The sequence below is a fragment of the Chironomus tepperi genome, unplaced genomic scaffold, assembly GCF_022539635.2.
Source record: "Chironomus tepperi strain 1889 unplaced genomic scaffold, CSIRO-AGI_Ctep_v1 contig_335, whole genome shotgun sequence".
Lineage (NCBI taxonomy): Eukaryota > Metazoa > Arthropoda > Insecta > Diptera > Chironomidae > Chironomus > Chironomus tepperi.
Window position 1 is genome coordinate 3,732,674 of NW_027226457.1, and position 24,550 is coordinate 3,757,223.

Genomic DNA, 24,550 nt, shown 5'->3' on the forward strand with positions numbered 1-24,550 from the left:
ACAATGAACTGTATTTTTATGGGTGATGTGAATGAGATGGGTGATCGGATTGTCTTCAAGAGGGTATCAGGGATGTATTTTGCAAAGTATTGACAACATGTGAGGTAATATTTTGACTTTTTTGAAGATCTTTTTGGGATCATGGGAAGGAAGGGGACCATGATAAGGATGGAAATGGGTTGAAAATGGATAGATGTAGGATATTCGGAAGTTTTGAAGATTTTTGGTCTATTTTAAGCAGTTGACTGTCTTCAACAGTCTTGAATCTTTAGGAAGTTTAAAGATTCTAACAGAAAGCACTATGTAGTCACTGCTGAGGCAACATACAGAGCAGCACAAAGCGACAAACCACACTTTTCACCGTAAAATGGGTTGAAATCAGCCATCAAAGCGCCGTCAAGGCAACTTTGCGTCTTACAGTTGAATACGACGTCTTAGCTGTGCCTTATTGAATTCTGCACTGTTCTAGCAAATTGTTAGGAATCGAACCAACGTCCACATTCACAGATTTCAGTCTACTGCATAACTGATGTGTCTTAATTCCTTTGAATTGACTGAATCAGCTTCACATTGGTCCTTTGACTCTATTCAACATTATAGTGTAAACCAGTGCTGTCCAACTGCTTTGGTACACTTTGGGAGGGAGACACAAAGCAACAAGCGACATGCAATTCAAGGTATTTCTAATAAATGTAGGCAATTCACTGCGCCATACAGTTTAGACAACACTCGTATAGACTAATTTGCAACTTCTAAGTATGCACCTATTACTCATCAATCCCCAACTTCTGACTATCTATAACCAAAAAAATTCAGACCATCCACAAAAATCCATGCAAATCACAAAACATAAATCCATTAACTACCCATAAATCTTTCACAAAAGCCATTATCATTAAAGTGCCGTAAAAAATTTTTCTCCATAATTTGTTTAACAGCAGTGATAAGGAAGACAGCAGCAACGATAATGCGTTTTAGTCTCCAGTCACAAATCGATTCCTGAAAACCAAACCAAAAAGAAACTGTTCAAACTTGAAAGAAAAAGAAGCCACAATGCAAATGAGACAGATCATGCAAATTAACTTGCATCATCATGTCTTCTTTTTGCCTGAAATAGACAAGTCTCTGAGCAAAATAGACACAAGTAGGAGTTTTTGGACTATGAACAAAAGAGATAGTGAATAAATGAATGAGTAATGTGTCATGCAAAATATAAAAGAAAACAAGTCTGAACAAGAAGTTTGCCCGAAGGAATCTGACACATGACGTCATATGACAAAACAATGTGCTTGTCCGAACATGAGTATGAAAATGAAGAAGTACGAATAATGTCAAGGTATTATCATGGAATTACGATTATTAAGCTTACATTTATGTCATGCTGCTCCTTTTCATGTGCAATGACTTTAAAAGGGCTTTAGTGTCTGTCTGTAAACTATTTTGACATTCCTTTTCATTTTTCCATCTACTCTTCTATATCAGGGACTCATTTCCAACAGTCAGGTAAAAATAAACTTGTTTTTTCTTATTCCTTTATATTGTCATTGGCATGTCTTATTCTCATTCTTCCTATTCTCTTCATTCTCTTTCGTCTCTACTGAGACCCTTTGATATGGCATTTCTTTCTCTCATCGGAATGACGATGTTGAGTAAGACGATGATGACTTGAGAAGAAGAAGAAAAAAATCCCTTTTATTACTTCACATCTCTATGACGTCGCTTTTATGATCTTATGGGATTCTTTATTCCTTTTTCTTTTCTTCTTAGTTCTTTTTTTGATGACTGTAAAGAAATTCTTCTCCTCTTTTGATAGTTTTGTTCTGTTTCTTTTAGTTCTTTTAAGTTGGTAAAGTTAAGATGTTGTCGTAGGTTCGGACAAGTCAGTTTGTCTTGGATATGCGGGTGTATTGTGATTTTTTGTTACCTGCTGAATTTAGTGTATTTAGCGTAATTCACGTATTTGAATTGCAGGTATCAATCTATGACAATTCTCTCTAATTCTCTAAGGAGAGGGGAGACGGAGGGAGGGGCATGGCTGGGGAGAGTACAGAATTAACCAAATGCTGTTGGGGGGGACTTATTGGAAGGAATTGAGATTTTTTAACATTTTTTTTGGTTCCAAAGTCCGAAGTCGACTCAGATTTAGCATGAAAATATCGACTTTGTGACATGAGAAGGGAAGGTCATGGTCACATGGAAGGGAATGGGTCCACATTGGTGATATGGAAGGTCTAAAAGAGGTTTCACGGTCTAGGGCCGTCTTCTTATTGCGTTCCAGATTTGAAAGCATCTTCAAAAATGAACAATTTAATACGAAGAATGTCTATTGATTAAAAGGATTAACCCTTCCCCTTCTTTTTCCTGAACGAAATACCTGAATAGTCCCTAATGGAGCTTCTATAGTTTAGGTTAAAGCCGCATCAAATAGTTTGGACAGCACTGAATCAGGAGAATAGGAAATTTTACGGTCCCTCACTAGTATGTCCTTTAATATTGAATTTCAGACCCAATTCCTTATCTGCAAATCTAAATTGTCAAGACACAATCAGAACCACATCAAATAAAATGCGCTCAACACTCAATCCAAACACCTTTCAACTGTAGCCCTTTAAAAAAAATTTCATTTTATTGCCCTCGTCCCTCTCTCATTCTTTATAGCCCTTTTATTATAGTTCATGATGTAATCGACTGCACAAAGGGTCTCTCAATTCTCATTAAATTCTCTCTCTCTCTCCCCACTTCCCCTTCTCCTTACTCATTCTTCTCAATTTTTAAAAATATTTTTTAAATTCTATCCAAAAAAAGAACTTTAAACATGCAGGTAGATAGTCAGAATTACTCATTCGGAATTGTGTCGGGCATGTGTTAACATCCTCATATTGACAAAAAAAAAGAAAATATTGTGAACAACGAGAATACCCGTCAAAAAAATTGGAAAAAAGCAATTTACTCAAAAGTGCATAATTTTTACGTGTGCAGCACAAAAGTGAAAATTACAACAAAAAAAAAATTGAGTGAATTTTAATAGATCCATTAGTGAATAACACCCATAGGCATCTAGATAATTGTGGAAATTTGCATTTAGATTGCATTTTTTTGGAATTGAATACCGCGTGACTGAATCAGTGAAAAGAGTTTGAAAGTGTCGATTACAATAGAAAATACAATTTGGCAATATTATTTTTGTTTCGTCCTTTTATGTCAAAAAGACCGTAAATGGCAAGGACATAAAATAAAATAGAATCAACGGCAATAAAAAAAAAGTAAAGTTTCTAGTTCATAAAGCAACTTAAACGCAGCATTAAACACAAATTTACGGGAAAATAATAAAATATATACACAAGAAACAATGACACGACGACTTTCATGTTCAATCTTAACGCGCGTTAGTCAGGTGGCATCGCCACGTAAATCGGCAAAAATGCGATTGGAACGGGTTCAAAAGATTAATAAAGTCAGCAGATCACTTTTTGGTCCCATTATTAAAAGTGAATTCAGAAGGTGAGTTAGATGATTGGAATTTGAATGGAATTAGAATGTGAATGGGAAGGAAGGAAGGAAAGAGAAGTGAAAAAAGGTGTAAAAAGAAGAAATAAGTAAATTTATTGGATATAAGAATTGGAGGATTTTATGTGGACACGGTTTTGTTGGGAAATGTTAAATTTTGAAACTGATTTTTCAATTTGAAACTTGAAATTTGTATTTTAAAAAATTTGAAATTTAAACTTTGAATTTTAAAAAATTTTAAATTTGAATTTTAAAAAGTTTTAAATTCGAATTTTAAAAAATTTGAAATTTGAATTCTAAAAATTTGAAATTTGAGTTTAAAAGATTTGAATTTTAAAAAAGTTTGAAGGCAAAATTAAAGTTTAGAAAAATTAAATTTCAAAATTTAATTAGATTAAAATTTGTGATATTAAAAAAATTCCAATTTTCAAGAATTTTTATTTTAAAAAATTTTGAATTTCAAATTTAAATTTTTCAAATCTTTGACTTTTTTTTAAAATTTTAAGTTTCATTTTAAATTCAATTTTAAATTTAACTTTTTCTGAAATTTTAATTTTCAATTTTTTTTTTAATTTTTAAATTTCAATTTTTTTCAAACTTTCAAATTTTAAATTTTAGAAATTCAAATTTAAAATCAAATCAAAATTCAACTCCTTTCCAAATTCAATTCATTTCACTTTTTCCATCACCAAATCTCTTCAAATCCATTAAAATCCCATCCAACAGCAGCCTCATAAAAGCGCACAAAAGGGCTTACTACAGAGCATTAATTTCGCATCATTTACTTGTGATTGACCTGACATACCAAATCAGATCTTCTTTCAACACTTAATTTTCATTTTATTCTCTTTTTCCTTCCTTCCTTCCTTCCTCATTTTTTTTCTTATTCATTCTGCAGCTAGTTATTTGCTTAGAGCTTACATCTGTGTAAGCACTTTAATGATAATTTGATTGCGATTTTAATTTCAAATTTCATATTCTTTTCTTCCTTCATGCTTATCATCACATCTGCACATCAGCTATGCTCAAATAGAAATGGCAAAATATCAATTACAAGCATCGAACAAATGGAACTTTGACTTTGTCAACGAATCACCGATGTCAAATGGAAATAGTCAATATGAATGGGAATCAGCAAGAGTTCCTGAAGTGCCAAGATTCTATCACCATCGTCAGCATATTGTGAATGGAAGCAATTTACAAGTGAACATCAATGAACACGATACATTGTTCAATGAATGTGAAAATATTTGTCCACTGTCACATAGCATCGGAGGTGCATCGATTAAGTCATGGCAAAAAATTCATGTTGTAGCAACATCATCATCATCATCCTCGTCATCGAGTAGTGGTCGTAGCAATAATAGTGTATGCTTAAGTCAAACGAAAATTACAGGTGAGTGAATAATTTTATTTCATTGTATCTGCTGTATGCTGTCGTGCATATAAAAAATAAATTGATTGGGATTAAAGTCGGGGTCTACACAATAGCTTTAATACTGTCATTAAGTGATAATCTCATCATCGTTCGGTTTCTATGCAGTCGTGAGACCAATTAATTTTCATCGCAAAAAATAAAATGAATGTTGAGTAATCCGTAACTGCATAGTGATGAGGACAAATTAATAAAAAGGAGGAAAAAAAGTGAAGCATTTGTTGCCGCAAAGGGACTCTTTAATAATATTCAAAACGGTAGCTTAGTGATGTAAGAAAAATTAAGGATTATAATCTCTTCTGTTATTTTCTGTGCAGGATAATTGTGATGCAGTTTGAGGGTAGGTCAAGTTTGTCGGGATGTCTTGGAAATGTTAGACTCAAAATTCTAGTCAAAAATCCAAAATTCTAGTCAAAAACTCAAAATTCTAGTCAAAAATTCAAAAGTTGTGTCAAAATGGATAATTGTGATGCAGTTTGGAACAGTTGAAGCTTGTCGGCATGTCTTGAAATTTTTGGACTCAAAGTTCTAGTCATGCATTCAAAATTCTAGTCCAAAAATTGAAAATTCTAGTCAAAACTCAAAATTCTAGTCAAAAAATCCAAAATTTGATTTAAAAATTCAAAAATCCAGTCCAAAATGCGCTTAATTCCTACTCAATCAAGCCATTAGATTGCCACAGCATTTATGCTTATTATCTGTCCTCCAATTACCCTCGCAACGACAAGAAAGAATTTTTCCTTTCCTCTTAATTTTTTTATCTCTTGACTTCCTTCCTCTCTCGTCTATTTCTCCTGCTTCAAGAATACCGTAGTGAATTGATGGAAAGTGGAAATTATGGACATTCTCGACCCTTACTTGCTATGTTTTCTGTTTTGGGTACTGAAAGGTTTTCATCTCCGTCCGAAGTGAAAGAAATTAAAAATTATTATCATAAAGGGGTTGTTGTCTCTCCCTTCTCTATCCCTTCTATCTTCATTTAAAGAAGTATCGTGTCCAATGACTTGATGGCTTTCATTATTTTCACTTCCCTTTTATCTGTCCAAAGAACTTCCTTTTATGTCCTGTGATGTAAAAATATAAAAAAAGAGATAGAAAGTCGCCTTTAAAACCATCGGAATTTTGAATAACAAAAGAAAGAAATTAAAATAGAAAAGGAAGCAAGGAAGTAGGTTGATGAGAATGAATAAAGAAGTAAAAGATTTCAGATTTGAATTTTTTATGCATTCATAGCTGGAATGACGAGAAGTTATTTTTCATTCTGTGTGCATTAGAAAAGCGAGTTAAAGGATAGATCTGAAGGAAAGTTGAGGTAGGCATGGTCGTTAATGACTGGAATGAGCGCACTTTAGACATAGTGGATGAAGTGGATTTGGGGATGGGCATGCTTACAAATTAACTGACATTCTGATGAACTGATTGCAAATCAGGCTCAAATCAATATATGGACGGGGTTGATGACTTGACAGACTGCCAAATAGACAGACTCACAGATAGCTAGACATAGTCAAACGTACGAACAGCCAAATAGACAGTCAGACAAACTCTCAAACGAGAAATTCCTAAAAATTCATGCTAACAAACCCTAAAGGCTAGTGATAGATGAATGTTAATAAATATTATTTTTCATCCGTTCCTACCCATTGGCATATCATGCTCGAGTGGACCGAAAGGAAAACTTCTTACAATATTGTTCACTTCTTTCAATGCAATTTGTTACGGTGAAATTATACGTGAATGAAAAAAGGGAATTAATTTTATTTACATTCATTCATTTTACTGTACATTTCTCATTGTTTGCCCAATTTGGCTCCCATTTCTCTCTTTATAAGCGCATTCCGTTCAACTGAATGAGAAAAAATTGTATATTTGTATTTACTTTGTAATGTTTTGTAAAAGGAAGAACAAAAAACTCTTGAATGAAACATTGTATTAGCTTCGGGGTCTGTTCATTCAATCCTTGCCACGTTGTTGACAAATTATGTACAGAAATTAATTTTAAATACAGACATTAATTATGATTAAAATGCATAAAACTTTTCGAAGTGGAAGGAAACTGATTTGCACGTGGTTTTTTTGGGGTTGGATTGAAGGAAAGAAAGTTCGTTAAAAATGCTGTTGATTTTTGAGTTCTAGCTGATTGTGGATATCTGTTGCTTATTGCTTGATATTAGGAGTGTAATCAGTGATGATTTGTGAGAATTAATGAAAAAATTATGGAAAACACGTGAATTTTTACTAAAAATTGAAGATTAACGTACAAGTTAAGCTACACTTGAAGACGAAGGATAGAAAAGCTTATGAATCAGCAGAAAAAACTAGGAAATCCACATAAAATCCCAAATTAGTTGAATTATTCAATTTTTCACAAAATCCACGTGTTTTTTACATTCAAATTCTAAAAAACCGTTAAAAATTGTAAAATATTCCGACAAATTTTCCCATACATTTTACTTTGAAAACCACACCTAATATCCATAAAAATGATCAATACATCCTCATAATAATCCATAAAATTTCTATTTACTCAATACTTTCCCACAACTCTTTCTCCAGACTATTATAAGCAACAGCTTTCAAACGGCAATAATTCCATTAAACCGTCTTGCTCATATATTCCTATTCAATCTTCAAAACAGCTCACATGAGCGTGAAATGAAAAAAATCCAATAAAATTAAAAAACCGTGAAATATACTTTTATAAAAAATATTAAGGAGATTTCCTTAGCTGCTTTTCCATGCACAACAGCACATTATAACAACAACAAACAATTTTTTTTTGTTGTGCTTGTCTGTTACTTTCCCCCTTTCCGAGACTTAATATCATTATTACTTTACATTCCATAAGACACAAGAAAAATGCATGAAACATGACGAGGGAGACTTCAAATGAGACGTTACGGACGAATTTTAAAGAATTTTACCGGAAATTAATGGATAGAAAAAAAATTATTTGCAATCATAACTTCTTCCTTAAAATAACATATCTTATCGTGATCAATGGGAAGAAATTTTTTTGAGGAACTTTTTTTTTTGTGTACTTAACAAAATTATTTAATGAAGCGGGAAAATGTGATATTGGTTTTTATGGATCTGAGTTTTTTATGGTCGCGCAATGTATTCTTTTTTCTAGAATTTAGCAAGGGTTCTTCATTTTTTATGAGGCTCTTTTGTGTGGGAACTTTTTTTATCTACGTTATTTTTTTGTCGATGAATTTCTTGGAAAATTGCTTCATTAAGTGGTGAGATTTATGGGAATTTGAAAGTTTCTGACAGTAGTTGAGCTTCGAACTCATGATCGACCACTTGCCAAGCCACTTCGAGACATCTGAGTCACTTCAACTCTTATCTGAGCAACTTTGACTCACATCTGAGCAACTTCGACTCACATCTGAGCAACTTTGACTCACATCTGAGCAACTTTGACTCACATTTGAGCAACTTTGACTCACATCTGAGCAACTTCGACTCACATCTGAGCAACTTTGACTCATATCTGAGCAACTTTAACTAATCTGAGCAACTACGACTCACATCTGAGCAACTTCGACTCACATCTGAGCAACTTTGACTCACATCTGAGCAACTTTGACTCATCTGAGCAACTACGACTCACATCTGAGCAACTTCGACTCACATCTGAACAACTTCGACTCACATCTGAGCAACTTTGACTCTCATCTGAGCAACTTCAATTCATCTGATCCAATTCTTCAACAATTTCAAGGAACAAGACAATGAACAAGATCAAATCCGTTAAAATACAACATTAAATACCTTCCCTGTTACACGTGGAAGTTGAAAAAATTTAAATAATTCATCAAATTTTCCCAACGAATTACATTCACAGACTATCAAATTTCTTCCACCGAAAATATTCAAATTTTGTTACATCAGCGCTCGGATATCCTTTCCACTGAATTTTTTTTTTCCATGGCTTCATCACATTCCTGCTTCTTATTATTTTTATCATGAAAGTCTTCTTTCTCTTTTCGTTCATTTATTTATGGACGCAAATTCTTGTCCGATGATTCTAACCACATTTCCTGTTACAAAGTAAAAAAATTATGAAAATAGCACTTCATGCTGTGTCGAATGCCGTAAATTTGCTGATTATCATTTCCTCTGTGTCCACCAAAAAATATGCCTTAAAAGGAATTTTTACATTTTTTTGTGTCAGATTCGCTCTTCAATTAGCAGCCCCGAGGAAATTTATTCCGTCATTTGTGATGAACACAAAAAAAAGAAAGCAAAGGCAGGAATATAGCCGCAATTATGAATTCCTCATGCCATCATTTTCTGATGAATTAATAGCCATGAATAACCATAATCCACATCAGTTTACCAACCATCTGTGCGGTGGCTTTTTTTTGCAATTTTAATACAAATAACATGAAAATGAGACTTATTGAGGGGTTGAACTCGCGCTGTAATTGACCGAATGACATTAAAAATTCCGTTCTTACATTTTGATATGATAATGAGCTTTCTGGGTTCTCAATATTGCCACAAAAATAAAAGGAAAATTAAATGTAAAGGAATGAAAACTATTAACATATTTGTGATCGAAATGAATTGATAATGAGGCGCGAGCACGTGAGTTACTTACCATATCCACGACAGACAACCGAAAAAAATGTATATATATCCTGATCATAAAAATTCATGGCACTGAGTGAGCGAGCCATCTGGAAGTAGCAGAAATTACTGTATAATAAAAATTTACATAACACCCCTACACCATCCATTTGGACATATATTCATAATTTAGCATGTGCTTGCGCCTTGTGCTACTGCTGCTGCAGATTAATGCATGTAACCGCATGTTCAAATGTATATCAGTCAGTAAAACTGAAGTGCGGTGCCGTGACCATTTGCATTTCTATTTCAAAAATAAAGAGAAGAAAAAACAAGCAAGTTATGGAGCCACTTGGGATGAATGGCTAAGGCGCATTTTCTGGGGTTTGTTACTGATGTTCTTACTTTGCTACGTGGATGTTTTGAAGGATTTTAAGAAAAATTTTTGAAATTGGTAAATTTTATTGCTGCAATCTAGTCGAATAATGAGATTATACAAAAATGTGTGTCCACCTCGAAAAGTTATTCAGCCATAACTCACGTCCAAAACATTCAAAACAATTTTTCTAACTTAATTACTGCATAAAAAAGTGGCAAGCATCATCCCTGAAAGTTTCAAACAGTTTACTCAAAGCAGTTCAGAAAACTGTCAACATAACCTAGAAAAAGTTGCTTATAATAATAAAATTACTGCTCAAAAAACATATAGACACACAAACACACATTCCTCTTACCTCTTTATCTATTTTTCAAAAAAAAAAAAATGCTGGCACTTCTCACTGTCCACAACGTAAAATGTTTTTAATGCATTTTCGCGCTATTTCAAATAGCCGAGACGCGAAAATGGAGGTGGACATAACAAAAATTTAATTAATTCAAAACATTTTCACAGTGCGAGAGATGTGGAGAGCCTCTGTATGTGTATTTTTTTAACTGTTCATCCTCTCGTTTTATTTTTTTGGCAATGATTTTAGGCACTGAAATTGTGAGCTCTTCACCATTTGCCATTGGATGTGGAGAAAAAAATAACATGTAGATTTGTGCTGTCGGTTGTCTAGCGATTGAAAAACTCAAATGAATAATTTTTCATGCTTTTTTTATATGTGTGCCTCTTTATCTCGCATTTGAGAGGAAAATTGTTAAATGTTTGAGGACTCTTGAATACATTGCAAACTGGATTTGACTGAAGAGTTTTGAATCTCATCAGATAGGAGGTATATTTGCTGGACTTTTCATTCTGATGAAACAATTCAATTCATTTTCGCATTTTTATGCATGAATGAGATGTTGATGGATTTGGTACATTGCATTAGGTCTGTAAATGTAAAATGCTGAAGTGATTTTGTGAATGCTATGAATATTGAAGTGCTACTAGCTGGTTTGTAATGTATCTAAAAATGGCAGCTATAGTTGCTAAGGTATAAGAGCATGCAACAAGAAATTCCCATCACCTAGTTCAAATCCCACTCGGAAATGCTATAAAAAGTAATACCAACAAAAAGGTCAAGGTCAATGCTTCTATAAAAAGCAGCTACCCAAAGCTCCCATTTACCATTAATCACCCCATAACAAATTGCCATCATCTAGTACATCACATGATGATTTCCGCTATCAAATGACAGGCCATTTCGAAATGTTGCAGTGCAAAAAAACTATAAAACTTTTTTTTTGTTCTGTCTCTTCTGCTACAACTGTTTTACCCCAGAAAAAAAGTCTCTCCTTCTATGCCATATTGTCGCTCCAACCCGCAACACATATCAAACATTTCACATCATATCACAATTTGCCGTTTTTATTTTGGTGCTCGAAACTCGAAATAAAATATATTTTAACTCTTAAAAAGCATGATGAGGATATGAAAGAAGAATAAGAAATTCAACGATGGAAGGAAGAAGAAGACGAAAAAAAAAATGGAAATGTTTTTTCATAATCATTCATCTCATGAATAAATGCATTAAAAAATTATACATTTCTATTTCTACTGCTGCTGCTTGCCGTTCATGCTCCATAGAATGGCTGTATTTTTAATTTATATTTAATATATATCAGACATTTTTCATGTTTTCTGTTTCGGAAGAGAGAAATATATATTCTCATTTTTTTGTATTTTATTGTGGTCTATGGCATATCCTGTATGAACAGAATTTGCTAGCTTCACTATCTCTTCTTTTATCTCTTCAATTATCCCTACTCACTCTTGCTGCTGCAAATTTGTCCAGTTTTGAAAACAGTTTTTTGTTGTGGACATGACTTTTAATTGATGGTATGTCTGGGGTGTCATTTAAGAGATGCATGATGCTGAGAGTTGACAATTCTAACCTCAAAGTATTGTAATTATGAAATTTTGAATATACAATTTCAAATGCCTTCAAAATTTTTCTATTTTTGAAAAATCAGAATTACTCTTAGGGGAGAATCAACTTACTTTTGTGTTCAAAATACTTTTTTCATCATAACTTTTGATCGAAGTCATCTTTTTACTTCAAATCTTTAATGATTGATGCTTGCTACTTTTTTAAACAAGATAAAAGTTACTTTATCAAAAAATATATTGAAATTGTTGAGAAAAATCAAAAAAACTTTTCGAGGTGGGGACTTTTTTACTTTTTTTCAATTTATTGGTCATTTTTCACATATTAACACTTGTATTAACATTAGTGAATATTGAAAGATTCCTAAATTTTGTTTGAATATAGCCAACAAGTTACAATAATCAAGAATCATAATGCGCCTTATACACCACCCCGAAATATGTCTTCCCAACTTGTTTTGTCTGATATATAAAAGATATTATATTTTATTTCATTTTTTAAACGAAAAACACAGGAATAGAAAAAAAAGACAGAGCAAAATGAATAAAAATTAAATAATTATGTATGTGCATAATAAAAACATTTTTCAAATCTAGCAAATGGTCATATGGAAAGTTCAGTATAGCTCAACAAATTGAATACTGATATGCTATTTTAATGCATGCAAGAATATTTAAAATGAATGCAACCTTTCTTCTCTTGTGTGTGTGGACAAATTAAAGGTAGAGCACAAAAACCGCAACTTTATGGTCGAATGAAATGACAACTTGCTGCTCAATCCTGTCAGACAGAAAGGAAGTATTGCGGTGTTAATTTAACCACAGAAGTAATTCAATCTATTTTCAATGAAAAAATAATATGAAATTGAAAAAAATCTCGACATTTCACAAAATTGTTCTCAATATTTACAATGTGGTTTAATTTTTAAAATCGGATAGCAGAAAAAAATGTCCGGTTTGTTGGATATATTTTCAATTGCTGGAAGTATGCTTGTTCTGATAGAGATATGTGGTATTGGACTGATATTTTTGAGTCAAGGTGTGGGACTGTTGTGGATTTTAATGTGATTTTGTATAGTTTGGATAATTTTGAGGTTAAAGTTTTGAAAAAGCCAAAATTTGAGGTTATGATCGAAAATTTTAAGGTTATACTCCTGATTTTGAGGTTATGTTCTAAATTTTCAAGGTTATATTCCAGATTTTGAGGTTATATTCCTGTTAAGAGGTTCGATTTTGGCTTAGAGGCTATTTTACCAAAATTTGAGGTTATGTTCCTTAAATTTGAGGTTATGAGATCAAAATTTGAGGTTATGTTCCTGATTTTGAGGTTATTTTCCTTACTTTTGAGGTTACCTTCACATAGTTCTCCCACATAGAGCACCCATACCTTGATTTTTCCTCCATCAATAGCACCCAAACTCAAGTAAATGAATGAATCATAACTTTGTTCGCTATTATATTCTCCATAAAAACAAAAAACAGTTGCGGTATTGAAAGCAGTAGGAACAAAAAAAAACATCATAAAAATACAGAAATTGAAGGAAAAAGAAGGCTTAACCTGAACTCAACAGAAATCAATTATTGAATTAGTTCATGACGAATTAAAATTAAATTATAGGTTTCCACATTCCGCCAATCGATTGTTTGGCATTTTATTTTATGCCTTTTACATCCTCAATAGCCTAGAAATCATTATTGTTGTTGTTTTGTGCACCAAATTAATGTCAATAGCACACAAAAAAGAAATGTTTATTGTGCTTTATTGTTATTTTACAATCAATTTTTTTTGTGCTGCTTTTTTTTCTTCCTCATGATCAAGAACTAAGTATATATGCACATACAGAAAGGGATCAATTACAAACATCCGCTTACTCTCTTCGGCATCACAACTGGGAGCCAAATTCGCTCAATTTCAACTTGAATGGATTTTGCTGTTTTTTTTTTTTGTTGTTGCTGGATTCTTTTTTTGCGGTTTTTATTCAGCACACACGAATAAAAAAGTAAAGGGAATGTTAAAAAAAGTATTGTACAATAGAAATGAATTTTTGAGCTTGCTCTTTGTGGAATGAAAAGGTATGATCGACCAACAAAAAAAAAAGGGGGAAAAGGGCAAATATCAGGTAATTTACTTATGTTCGGGGCGTGTTTGGGTTCTGAATGAATGAAATGGGTCTGATTTATGAAGGCATTGTAGCGCATATGAGTTTGTAGAGTTAATTGACCTCTGCGGGGTAGTTTGGAGGTCATTGGGGAATTTTGAGTGAGTTTTGGAGTTGAACTTGAATTTTGTGGGTTCAAATCTCATGAAATCCAGTCGAAGATTGTCAAATTCAATCAAAATTCAGTCTATCTGGAAACAATTCAATTATGACAATTAGGAGGGTACACACGTCCTTTATGGGTACCTTATATTCAGATAGACAATTCTAAAGCCATCGTGACTGTATATATCCCTTTAACAATCCAAAAACCACACTCTCAACAAAAAAAAGTTGTTCCACTTTAATTCCACAACTTTTCCCTCATGTAAAAAATTAGAACATTTATGTCTACCACAACGGCTTCAAGTCCTTGACGTCACGAGCCTCATAAAGAGTCCTCGAAGCACAGAAAAAAACAAAAACATGAAGAAATGCAAACAAAACCTTTTCATTTCTTTTCCCATTCATGTCCACTTTAACTTGATCAATTATCCTTACAAAAATGCCATACAATCAATGCATAAAGCAATGTTCTATAGCTGTACAATTATTATGCATTAAAATAGCAAAGAGAAATTACATTTTCAAGTGGAAAGTTCTCACATTCAAGGCAGTTATTTCCATTTATTCAATTAAAATTGCATTAAGAAGGGAAAAAAATGGAATAATTGTCATGTCTGATGTTTGTTGAGGACATTGCTGTATGCATGTTGGCATTGAAGTGGACTGAAGGGGTTTTAGCTTATGATTTATTGGATAATTGCTTTGTTTTGGGTATACAATGTTTTATTATGGATCTATAAATCTTTAAAATTGACCTTTCAGTTCCCAACCGGCTTTAATTCCAAAAAATCGTTATTCTTTAAATTTCCAATTTTCCGCTTTGTAACGCTGAAAATGATACGATCCATACCGAGGGTGGTCGACTGTTGAAAGCAATCTGCTGCAATCCTTTCTGTTGTGTAGTCATTCATATGCCTTTTTTTATGAAATATTATCGACAGATGCAACAAATAATGATCTGATTTCAATCTGCTTGTTGTTCTATTTTTGGGAGGTAAAATGTGTGGAAAAACGTCGATTTGCCAGTCATCGATATAAGTTATATGTAGGATATGATTGACGACAAGATATTCAATTTTTGTAGATGTAATTTGATACTTTATTGGATGTGACTTTAAGGGAATTTTCGGAAGTCAAATCTTGTTGGCAGTGACTCTCGGGGATATAACAATCTCAAAACATACTTGACAGTTAAGGAATTTGATTTATTGCCATTTCAATGACATAATTATGATGAATATTCTGAGTTTATTGTAATTTTAATGAACATAATTATAATTAATTACAAAAGACAATCCAATTGCATTACAATGTTGCAAAATCAAAAACCAATCAAATTAGTCCGCATTGCGATTCATCTCCTCCCCATTCTACCCAATTCAACCTTGTAACATTGTCTGAATTACATAATAACAAAAATTTTACAATTGATTGATTTATAGGTCATTGTTATTGATACTTTTCTCCTATTAATCCATTCAGCATATAATTGACATAAAACCTACAATCATGCTGCTACTGTTGACTTTTATTTACAATATTATTGTTTTTTTACTCTGTTATTTGATATTTTACATCTGAATGAGTTGGTGATTAAATTTTTTTGAATTGATGACTAAAAAAGGTCGTCAGAATGGAAATGTAGGAGGTTTTGGATCCGCAAATTTGAGGGTTAGGCAAACTTCTTCTATGTTGTTGATGTATTTGTTATATTTTAGGCTCGACACGAGCTCAGTGTGACTGCCGTGGAGACGAATGGCACATGCCATGTGTCTTTCAATAGTTTAGGCTTCCTTGTGCTCTGAACTGTTAACAGATGCATAATTTAGACCGTGTTTTGACACTAAAATTTGTATATAATTAAGTCCATCCGTTTAATTATTCAAAATGCTAGCTTATTTAAATTCCTAGGCCATATTTCACTACATACATCACATATGCAGCCATTAAGTTCTCGACATACACAAAACACTCGCTTAATCCCAATAAATTAGTCCATTTAAACCATTAATCATAAAATTAAAATTCATTTATTCCTTTATTTCTATTTTCAGACTATTTAAAAGTTCGAAAACGCCGTTTGTCGACAACGTCAGCTGTGAGTTTAAAGAAGGCACGAGCCGATCTTTAAAAAGACCCAACAAACAACTGTGTGTTGTACGAGAAATGAAGGAAGGAAGGAAAGTAGAACAAAAGACAATGAAACAGCATAAAACTGAACTATTCTAAGTCGATTAGGAACAAAAAAAAAATAATATTTTATATTAAAAAATTTAGGGTTCGTAGATACAACAATAAGTAGATATTTAAGTACTTTAAATTGGCACTTGAAATCCAATTTTCAATTCCAATTCCGAATGCATGCGTTGGAAGTGGATCGAGTGTTTTATTTACATAATCAATCATAATTAATAATTTATATACGAACAACAAAAGTGCTCTCTCATTACGCATTAATTAGTCGACTGAAAATAATTTAATTTTTTTATAATTTTTGCGCAATAATAAAGCACTTTAAAATTTGTGGTGATAAAATTAAGATAGAAAATATGAAAAAATTTATGTAGAATTTAAGAATTAAATTTAGAATTTAAGCAATGATTTTAAATTGAATTGGGTGACGCTGTGAGGAATTTGAAGAGTTTTTGAAATTTCACAAAAAAAAAATTTTTTTAAAAAATTTTAAAATTAAAGTTGAAAATTTGAAATTTTGAATTTAAAATTAAATTTGAAAAATTGAAAAATTTAAAATTAAATTTGAAAAATTTAAATTTAAAAATTCAAATTGAAAAATTTAAAATTTCAATTTTTGAATTTGTTAAATTTCAATTTTTTTGAATTTTTTAAATTTCAAAATTTCAATTTTTTCAAAATTTAAAATTTCAATTTTTCAATTTTAAATTTTAAATTTCAATTTTTTCAATTTAAAAATTTTAAATTCTTTATTAAAGAATCCTCCATCTCAAATATATTCAGGATCACTGACCCCCAACTTCAGATACTCAACACAGTAGTCAAGTCAGGGTGAAAATTGATTGGATAAATTATTTAAATTTCAATAACTGCTTCAATTCGATTCATTCGACAATCGACTGGCTTTATGTATTCATAAATTTAATATGTGTACATTTTAAAAGGCATGAGGACGTATGAGGAACAAAGAATGATTCATGTATGATTTATTGACTCTCATGAGCTCCGCTATATGAGTTGGAGTGGAGAATATATCAAAAATGAATTTTTCAGTATAATTAAAAGTTTTTCATAATGTACATCAACTTTGTACGTATATAACATTGAGCTTTTATGATTTTTTTGCGGAATAATATAATCGATAGAAAAAAAGGAACAAGTAAGAAAAACCTTTTTGAGATTAGTGATGACTAAAGCGCATTTTTTGGATGTTTGATTCTGAATTGGTTTGAGGTTGAGATTTGAGATATTTTGTTAGTTTAAGTGAAGCAATGATCAATAAGGATTTGAACTTCATTTAAAATACCCAATATTGATAAATTTTTGCCCACTTCAAAAAGTTTTTGTCCAAAATTTTGATGAAATATCCATTAAATTTCAAAAAATTTGATACAATTCCCTTTAAAAAAGTGGCAAAGCTTCAATTCATCTCATTTCATACAAATTATCATTAAAATAATATCAGATCATCATTTCATATATATTCCCAAAAATAGCAAATTCAGACAAATTTAATCAGATAATCAAACATTTAAGCCTTTATCTCCGCAAAATATGTATCGACTTTCATTAAATGAAGCTTCATTTCCAATATAATATTATGAAAATAATTTGCATTGAAAATTAAATTTTATATTTCATGTCCAACTGGCTACAAATTCACAATCGCATTCGCATAAATTGATTGTGATATGCAGGAAGGATAAAATTTCATTTTCAATTGCTTTTTCATAAGTTATTTACTGTTTTATTTAAATATAAGCATTTTATAGGCTTTATCAATTGAGTCTTTCAAGCTTATTTGAATTATAAATGGTATGAATATTCACACAAGAGTTTTTCTTATGAATCAGGGGTGTAAGAGCGTAGTTGGTGACCCCTGATGCACAAATGAGTCAATTTCTAGGTATTGATAGTTTGATAGCTCCAATTCTCAATACCTAAATTACCTAAACAATGCAACAATGTTGATCTCAGCTCAATTTCATGAATTCATGCATCAATATATGCTGAAAATTGAATTAAACAACTTTTTCTATGTTTTCTGTTCCTCTATTTATTTAAACCATAAATTCGTTATTAAATTGAGTATTTACCTCTCATTCCACCTCAAAAAATACTCATCCAATCGTATATTCGTTAAAAAAAAGAGCAATTTCATACCCCTGAAATCTATACAATCCCTTTTGCATTCGTCAATAATCCTTTATTCTTAGAATGCACTGCGATGTATTGCATACATTTCAGGCGTGAATAAATTTTATACGAGTTTGAAAAAACATAGAATTAATGAACATATCCTCTTATATTTCGCGAGAGCGTAAATATTAGTTCAAATTCATTGTTTAGATGGAATTCGCTTTGAAAATTCTAACTCATACGTAGTAGTTCTGTGAAAAGTTTGTGCTATATATGAAGGAGAATTTTTGATGATGAAATCTAGGATTTGGAGGAGATTTTGCTAGATTTTGAGGTGAATGAGTTACAACAATAAGAATTAGAGGTAGTTACTCTAGTGTGAAGGCACCTGGATATTAGAACTCTAGTGTAAAAGTACCTGAACATTAGAACTCTAGCATTCAATTTCACAACTAAATCATAAAGTCACCAGAACCTCAAACCATTCCAGTAAATGCACTTGAAAATATAATAAATTCCATTAAAATAAATCATTCAAATACTTCAAAAATCTACTAGGGTAAAAAATATAATTTCTTGCGTTATATAATTTCTTGCGCGAACAAATTCACCAAAAAAAAATATTTTTTCTGACATGAAATTTTTAAATGCTTATGCCTTCTCAACGATAAACTCTATTGACACCGAAATCGGTTAAAAAAATACGAATTTCGTGAATTTTCAGATTCCGTAAGAGAAATATTTTTAGGATGTTCCATTGCTTCAAAAAACGATCATTTATACTGAATATAATTTCTTGCGCAAAAAAATATAATTTCTTGCGCAATTTTGGACAAGTAGGCGATTAATTTTTATGGCACAAAACTTCAATTTTCTGATTATTTACCCTATTTTACAACGAAAATAGTTTAAGGATGCTCCTTGATCATTTTAAAATATTTTTGAGGTTGAAAATGCGAAAAAATTATCACAACAAAATTTTTTTGTAATAGCCTACTTGGCTAAAATTGCACACGAAAATTTGAAAATTTTGTTTTGGTAATTTTTTCGCGTTTTTAACCTCTAAAATATTTTTAAAATAATCAAGAAGCATCCTTAAACCATTTCGAAGCAAAACAACGTAAGAAAGGAGGATAAATCGTCCGAAAATTCAAGTTTTGTGTTGTCAAAATCAATCGCCTACTTGTCCAAATTGCGCAAGAAATTATATTTTTTTGCTTATTTTTGCGCAAGAATATATACAGTAAAATGATCGATTTTTGAAGCAATGGAGCATCCTAAAAATATTTTTCTTAAGAAATCTGAAAATTCGCGAAATTCGTATTTTTTTTTAAACTTTGTTTGGTAAAATTCATGCTTCCGTTCAAAAGTTATGGACATTTAAAAATTTCAACTGCATTTTGCGCAAGAAATTATATTTTTTACCCTATGAAAATCATGAAAGCTCAATGCACATTAAATAATCCATCAGAATGAGAGTCGAATGAATTGAAAATAGCGGAAAAAATACATGAAAAGGAATCATGTATTGTATGTTTGCACTCGCATACATTTTCCTGTGTCACATGAACAAAAAAAAAGAACTAAAAGCATGAATAGTCACTGACACACACACACATGCACATGCATACCCACATTCAATTTAAAATCAGAGGAAAATTTATTTTTCCGTTCAATGTGATGAAAAAATTTTATTTTCCCGTGATAGTAGAATGAGTTTAATATTAATGTATATTGTACATGAAAACTATATATATATGGATTGATTTTATTATGGCAGGCTGTGTGATTGCTTCTATAATAAAATTGATGAATGCAATGACGATGAAAAACTCACGTTTGAGAAGCTCAGAAAAGTTTTGCACTTGACTTCATGAATTTTAAATTTGCCAACATAATCATAGCTGCAAATGCTTCTCAAACATGACTTTTTCTTGTTGAAAAAGTTTGCAAAAAGACGAAAATTTCTGGTGTATTTAGTGAGTCATAAAAGAGAAATTTAAATGATTCTCTCATGTATCGCTACTTCTTTTTTTGGCATCAGAAACTTTTGTATTTATTGTAAATCGCTTGTTCGAGGGAATGAAAAAGTTGCGACTTGTTGCCCAAAAAAATGCAGCATAAAAAACAGAGTCTTGAAAAACTTTGGCTTTTTTATTCCCTTCGAATGACTGATTTGCTAAAGGTTTCTTCTGATTTCGATGCATGAATGGACTTTTTGGAACCGAGAAGAATTAAGACTTTTTTGGAGGTTGCTTTGTGGTGGTATTGTGGGATTTATCAGGAAAACAGTACAAAAAGAGTTTATTTAAAATTTGAATTAAAATCGTTTAAAATTGAAGTTTAACTCAAAAAATCGTCTAATTTTGAATTCAAACTCTTGCAAAATTTGAATTAAATCTCAAAAAACCGTTAAAAAATTCATTTGAATTTTAAAAAGTCGTTAAATTTTGAATTCAAACTTTAAAATGCCGTTAAAATTCAAATTCAAATTCGAGATTTGGTTCAATTTGAATTGAAATTCAATAAAGTTTTAAGATTTGAATTTAAATTTTTAAAAATCGATCAATTTTGAATTTAATTTTCAAAAAACCGTTAAAATTCAATTTCAAACTCTAAAAACTGTTGAATTTGAATTCAAATTTTAAAAAACCGTTAAATTTTGAATTTGAAAAATCCTTCAAAATCACCACAAAGTTTCCCCATAACGAACGAATTCCATTCAATTGTATCGAAAAAAGAAGCAAATCAGCGAAAAAAAAGAAGAAATAAAGACATTTAAAGACTTTACACGAACATAAAATTGAATAAATGTCTCAAAATGTCTTTTTATGTCCTCAATTCTTTCTTTTATGTTCCAAAGACATTATGCAAAATTTAATGTCATCAACAAATACTGGAACAAGTATCGATAACGATTGCCATACCATCACCATTAAAATTTATAAAAATAACACAAAAATTATGTATTATAAATCTTCATGGACCCCCCCTCCTTCACCAGTAGCAGCAGTAACACGATACTAATTTTTAAGGCAATAATTTTATATTCCTTTTTAAACAAAAAAAAAAAAAAACTGACAGCAATGAAGGAAGTAAAAAAAAAGTTTTAAATTTACTTTTATTGTCAACAATAAAAAATAATAAAAATGAATGTTTTTCGGGCTGCTGCTGCTGCTGCCGTCGCTGCTAATTTGTAAACATTATGGTTTAATGTCAAAATGGCACATTTTTTAAATATAAAAGCAAATGCACATGTTAGGAGTTTGGGTGGATTTTGTTGGAATTATTTTAAGGGGGTCTACGGTTTGAATAATTGGAACTTTGTGGAAATTTTCAAAAATTTCATCAAATTTTCTCAAAATATTCAAAATTAAGATACAAATTTCAATAAATTCCAACAAAATCACCCCAAAGGACCCCCCTCAATACAATTATAAATACATAGTCATTCCCTCCCCAAACAATACTCTTATTCTGTATAGTCACCATCTTTTATGTATATCTAGATAATATTTTGTAATATTTTTTCACAAACATATTCGACAATAATATTATTAATAATAAAAATGAAATAAATGAAAATAAAGAAAATAGATCTCAGAAAAGAAAGAACCAGAATAATGTTTTTACTGTCCATCTTAATGCATCTGGATATTGTTATTTTGTTTTTTTCCAGCCTTTATTCTCTCTTGATTGTTTCAGCTATGACAGTTTTATTGTTTAATTATGGTTGATAAAGATTAGTTGGGGGATGGGAGATGAGCTTTTTGGAGGTTATGGTAATCTGGCGTTATGATATGATTGCGGGGGCACCACTCCGTCGAAATTACTTACTTACTTACTTCGCTGATCATACAGATTAATTGTGATCCATGACCTTCCTTAGGTGTCGTCGAAAGATGGCTCAAATTGTCAATTTCTAATGTCAAGTGTAACATTATATCTATTAACAGATTCCTTCCAAGAGTTATTTGGTCGCCTACGAGCTCTTTTACGAACTGCTACGCATTATTGACGATAAAACGATAGAATGACTTAAAGATGCTTTAAAGTGACGGCTTTATTTTGGAATTTTGATTGCTTTCTCCTCATTTTGATGAAGATTTACTAAATTTGGCTAAGAAAAACCAACGGTGTCCAGGGTAATGTCAACCTAATCTAGGGCTCATTTAGGGGTCAATATTCCCTCCTTTTTTGAAACAATTCTTAAATTTTCTTGTGAAAATATCTCAAACTCCTCTCTACATTTTGGCGGTCCATACAAAAAACTTAAGCAAGGATCCCCCTCTATACCCCTAAACCTCATGGATGGCTCAACCTTTTTCTGGGGGTGTATTAGGTGAGGATCCAGAGGTTTAAATAACTCATGGAAAGAAGCTTTCGATAGAGATTGTATCACACTTGGAATTGGTAATTGGCAAGCCATAGAATCAGCTTCAGGCGCCTACTGCGGGAGAATATTGATCACACTTGATCAGTACGGTCAGCGAAGCAAGTAACAAAGCAGAGATTAAGGAGCAAACTCACTTTTTTTACAAAATTCTTCAACTTGCTATAGTTTTGATATAAAAATCTCCTACTTTAACCTTTCCCCTGAAATTTTAGCATCCCCTCCTACCCACTAAGACAGTTCATGCTCCACCTCAGCATAAATCCACTATGCATCCACAACATCTACACAAAAACTCAAAAAAAAAAAAATATTCAAATTCACTTCCAAAAAAAGCTGCCACAAAATTCTTCGATAAAAAGTATGTGCATGTGCAACAGAAGGAAAATTAATACAGATGTGAAAATAAAAACATCGAAAAAACTATTCGAGAGAGACGACAAGGGGGAAAAAAGGAAAAATAAGGAACTAAGTGCAGTACGAAAAACTTTTTTTTTTTCAGCAATATTTATAGTGAAAACATTTGCTCAATTCAGGTCAAAAATGTATGCAAATTCGCAATGAAAATGAAATATTTAATACCTGTTAGCAGTTCCCACTCATTTTTTTCCTCAACAATCCATGTCTATGCCTCGCATACAGCATGTTGTTGTTTATCTTTTTCAGCAACTACTGTTGAACTTTTGTGTGTACTTTATAAATGTATGTATGCTCTTTGGATTCAGAAAAAAATAAAGGCTCACAGATACACACCGGAGGAAGGAATAACTCTGTGGATTATGCACAGGCAGAGGCTGAATTTAAAAAAAAAAAAAAGTTATCGAAAACTTTCTCTTACTGTATGTATTTTAATTTGCTCATAATTGCATTCGACTCTTGAATTAATTTATGAGCATGAAAAAAAACTGCTTCTCCCTCCTTATTTTTGAGCTCATTTATTTAGAAGGAGCTTATGGCTTTTCAGACCATTATTTGTGCATTTAATTAAAAAAGTTTTACATCATGATGAATTTTTTTTTGGGAGCTTTTGTTAAGAGTTTTTTAAAATTTAAGAGATTCTCTTTTTTTGTTGCAACTTTTCGGATGCAGGAGTGATTGGGAAGCATTATATGTGGATATAATGGAAATTTTTTAATTTATTTTTTTCAGTAATTATGTGTGTAATTCAGCAATTTTGTTTTGTTTCTTAATCTGTTTTGACTTTTTTTGTGTGGATTAACTTTTAATTGTTTTACTGTGCTTTAAGCATTTAGCAGGCAGTTAGCAGTCAGAGATGTATCCAGGTGGAATCGAGAGTAAGAGGAGAAGTTTGGTGTCCCCTCCCCCGATCAATAGTGAACACTTAATGGATAACCACTAATCCCAATAGTGAATATAGAAGTAGTGAACACTTGAGGCAGTCTTTGGCAACCTGTATGACACGGCACTTACTGAAATCGTCGGAACATGGAGCCTAGATTGCTACAAAAGGCCTTCCATCTGACTCTGTTACTGGACGAATCACAAAGCTTGTACAAATTCTCAGTTTTGACATCTAACTGACATTCCTTCATTACTGTCCTATGTCATGTTTCTGTGTCGTTGCACACTGAAGACTTAAGGATTGCCAAACTCAAAATGGCAAGTGAACATGCAAGGACAATATGACAAGAATATTTAAGGTTCTTGGCTAAGTTCATGGCAATCCTTAAGTGTTCACTACTTGCATGTTTACTGAATATTGGAAGGGA

At 31.7% G+C, this 24,550-nt stretch overlaps 1 protein-coding gene across 1 annotated transcript; it reads left to right on the forward strand.

The window, feature by feature from the left end:
- The first annotated feature begins 2,861 nt into the window (after window positions 1-2,861).
- Window positions 2,862-16,567, forward strand: LOC139093471 (uncharacterized). The gene is made up of 3 exons (XM_070644204.1): window positions 2,862-3,501; window positions 4,527-4,903; window positions 16,150-16,567. Exons 1-3 carry the CDS (start codon window positions 3,350-3,352, stop codon window positions 16,224-16,226), a joined length of 606 nt encoding a protein of 201 aa, XP_070500305.1. The 5' UTR covers window positions 2,862-3,349; the 3' UTR covers window positions 16,227-16,567.
- The last annotated feature ends 7,983 nt before the right edge of the window (window positions 16,568-24,550 follow it).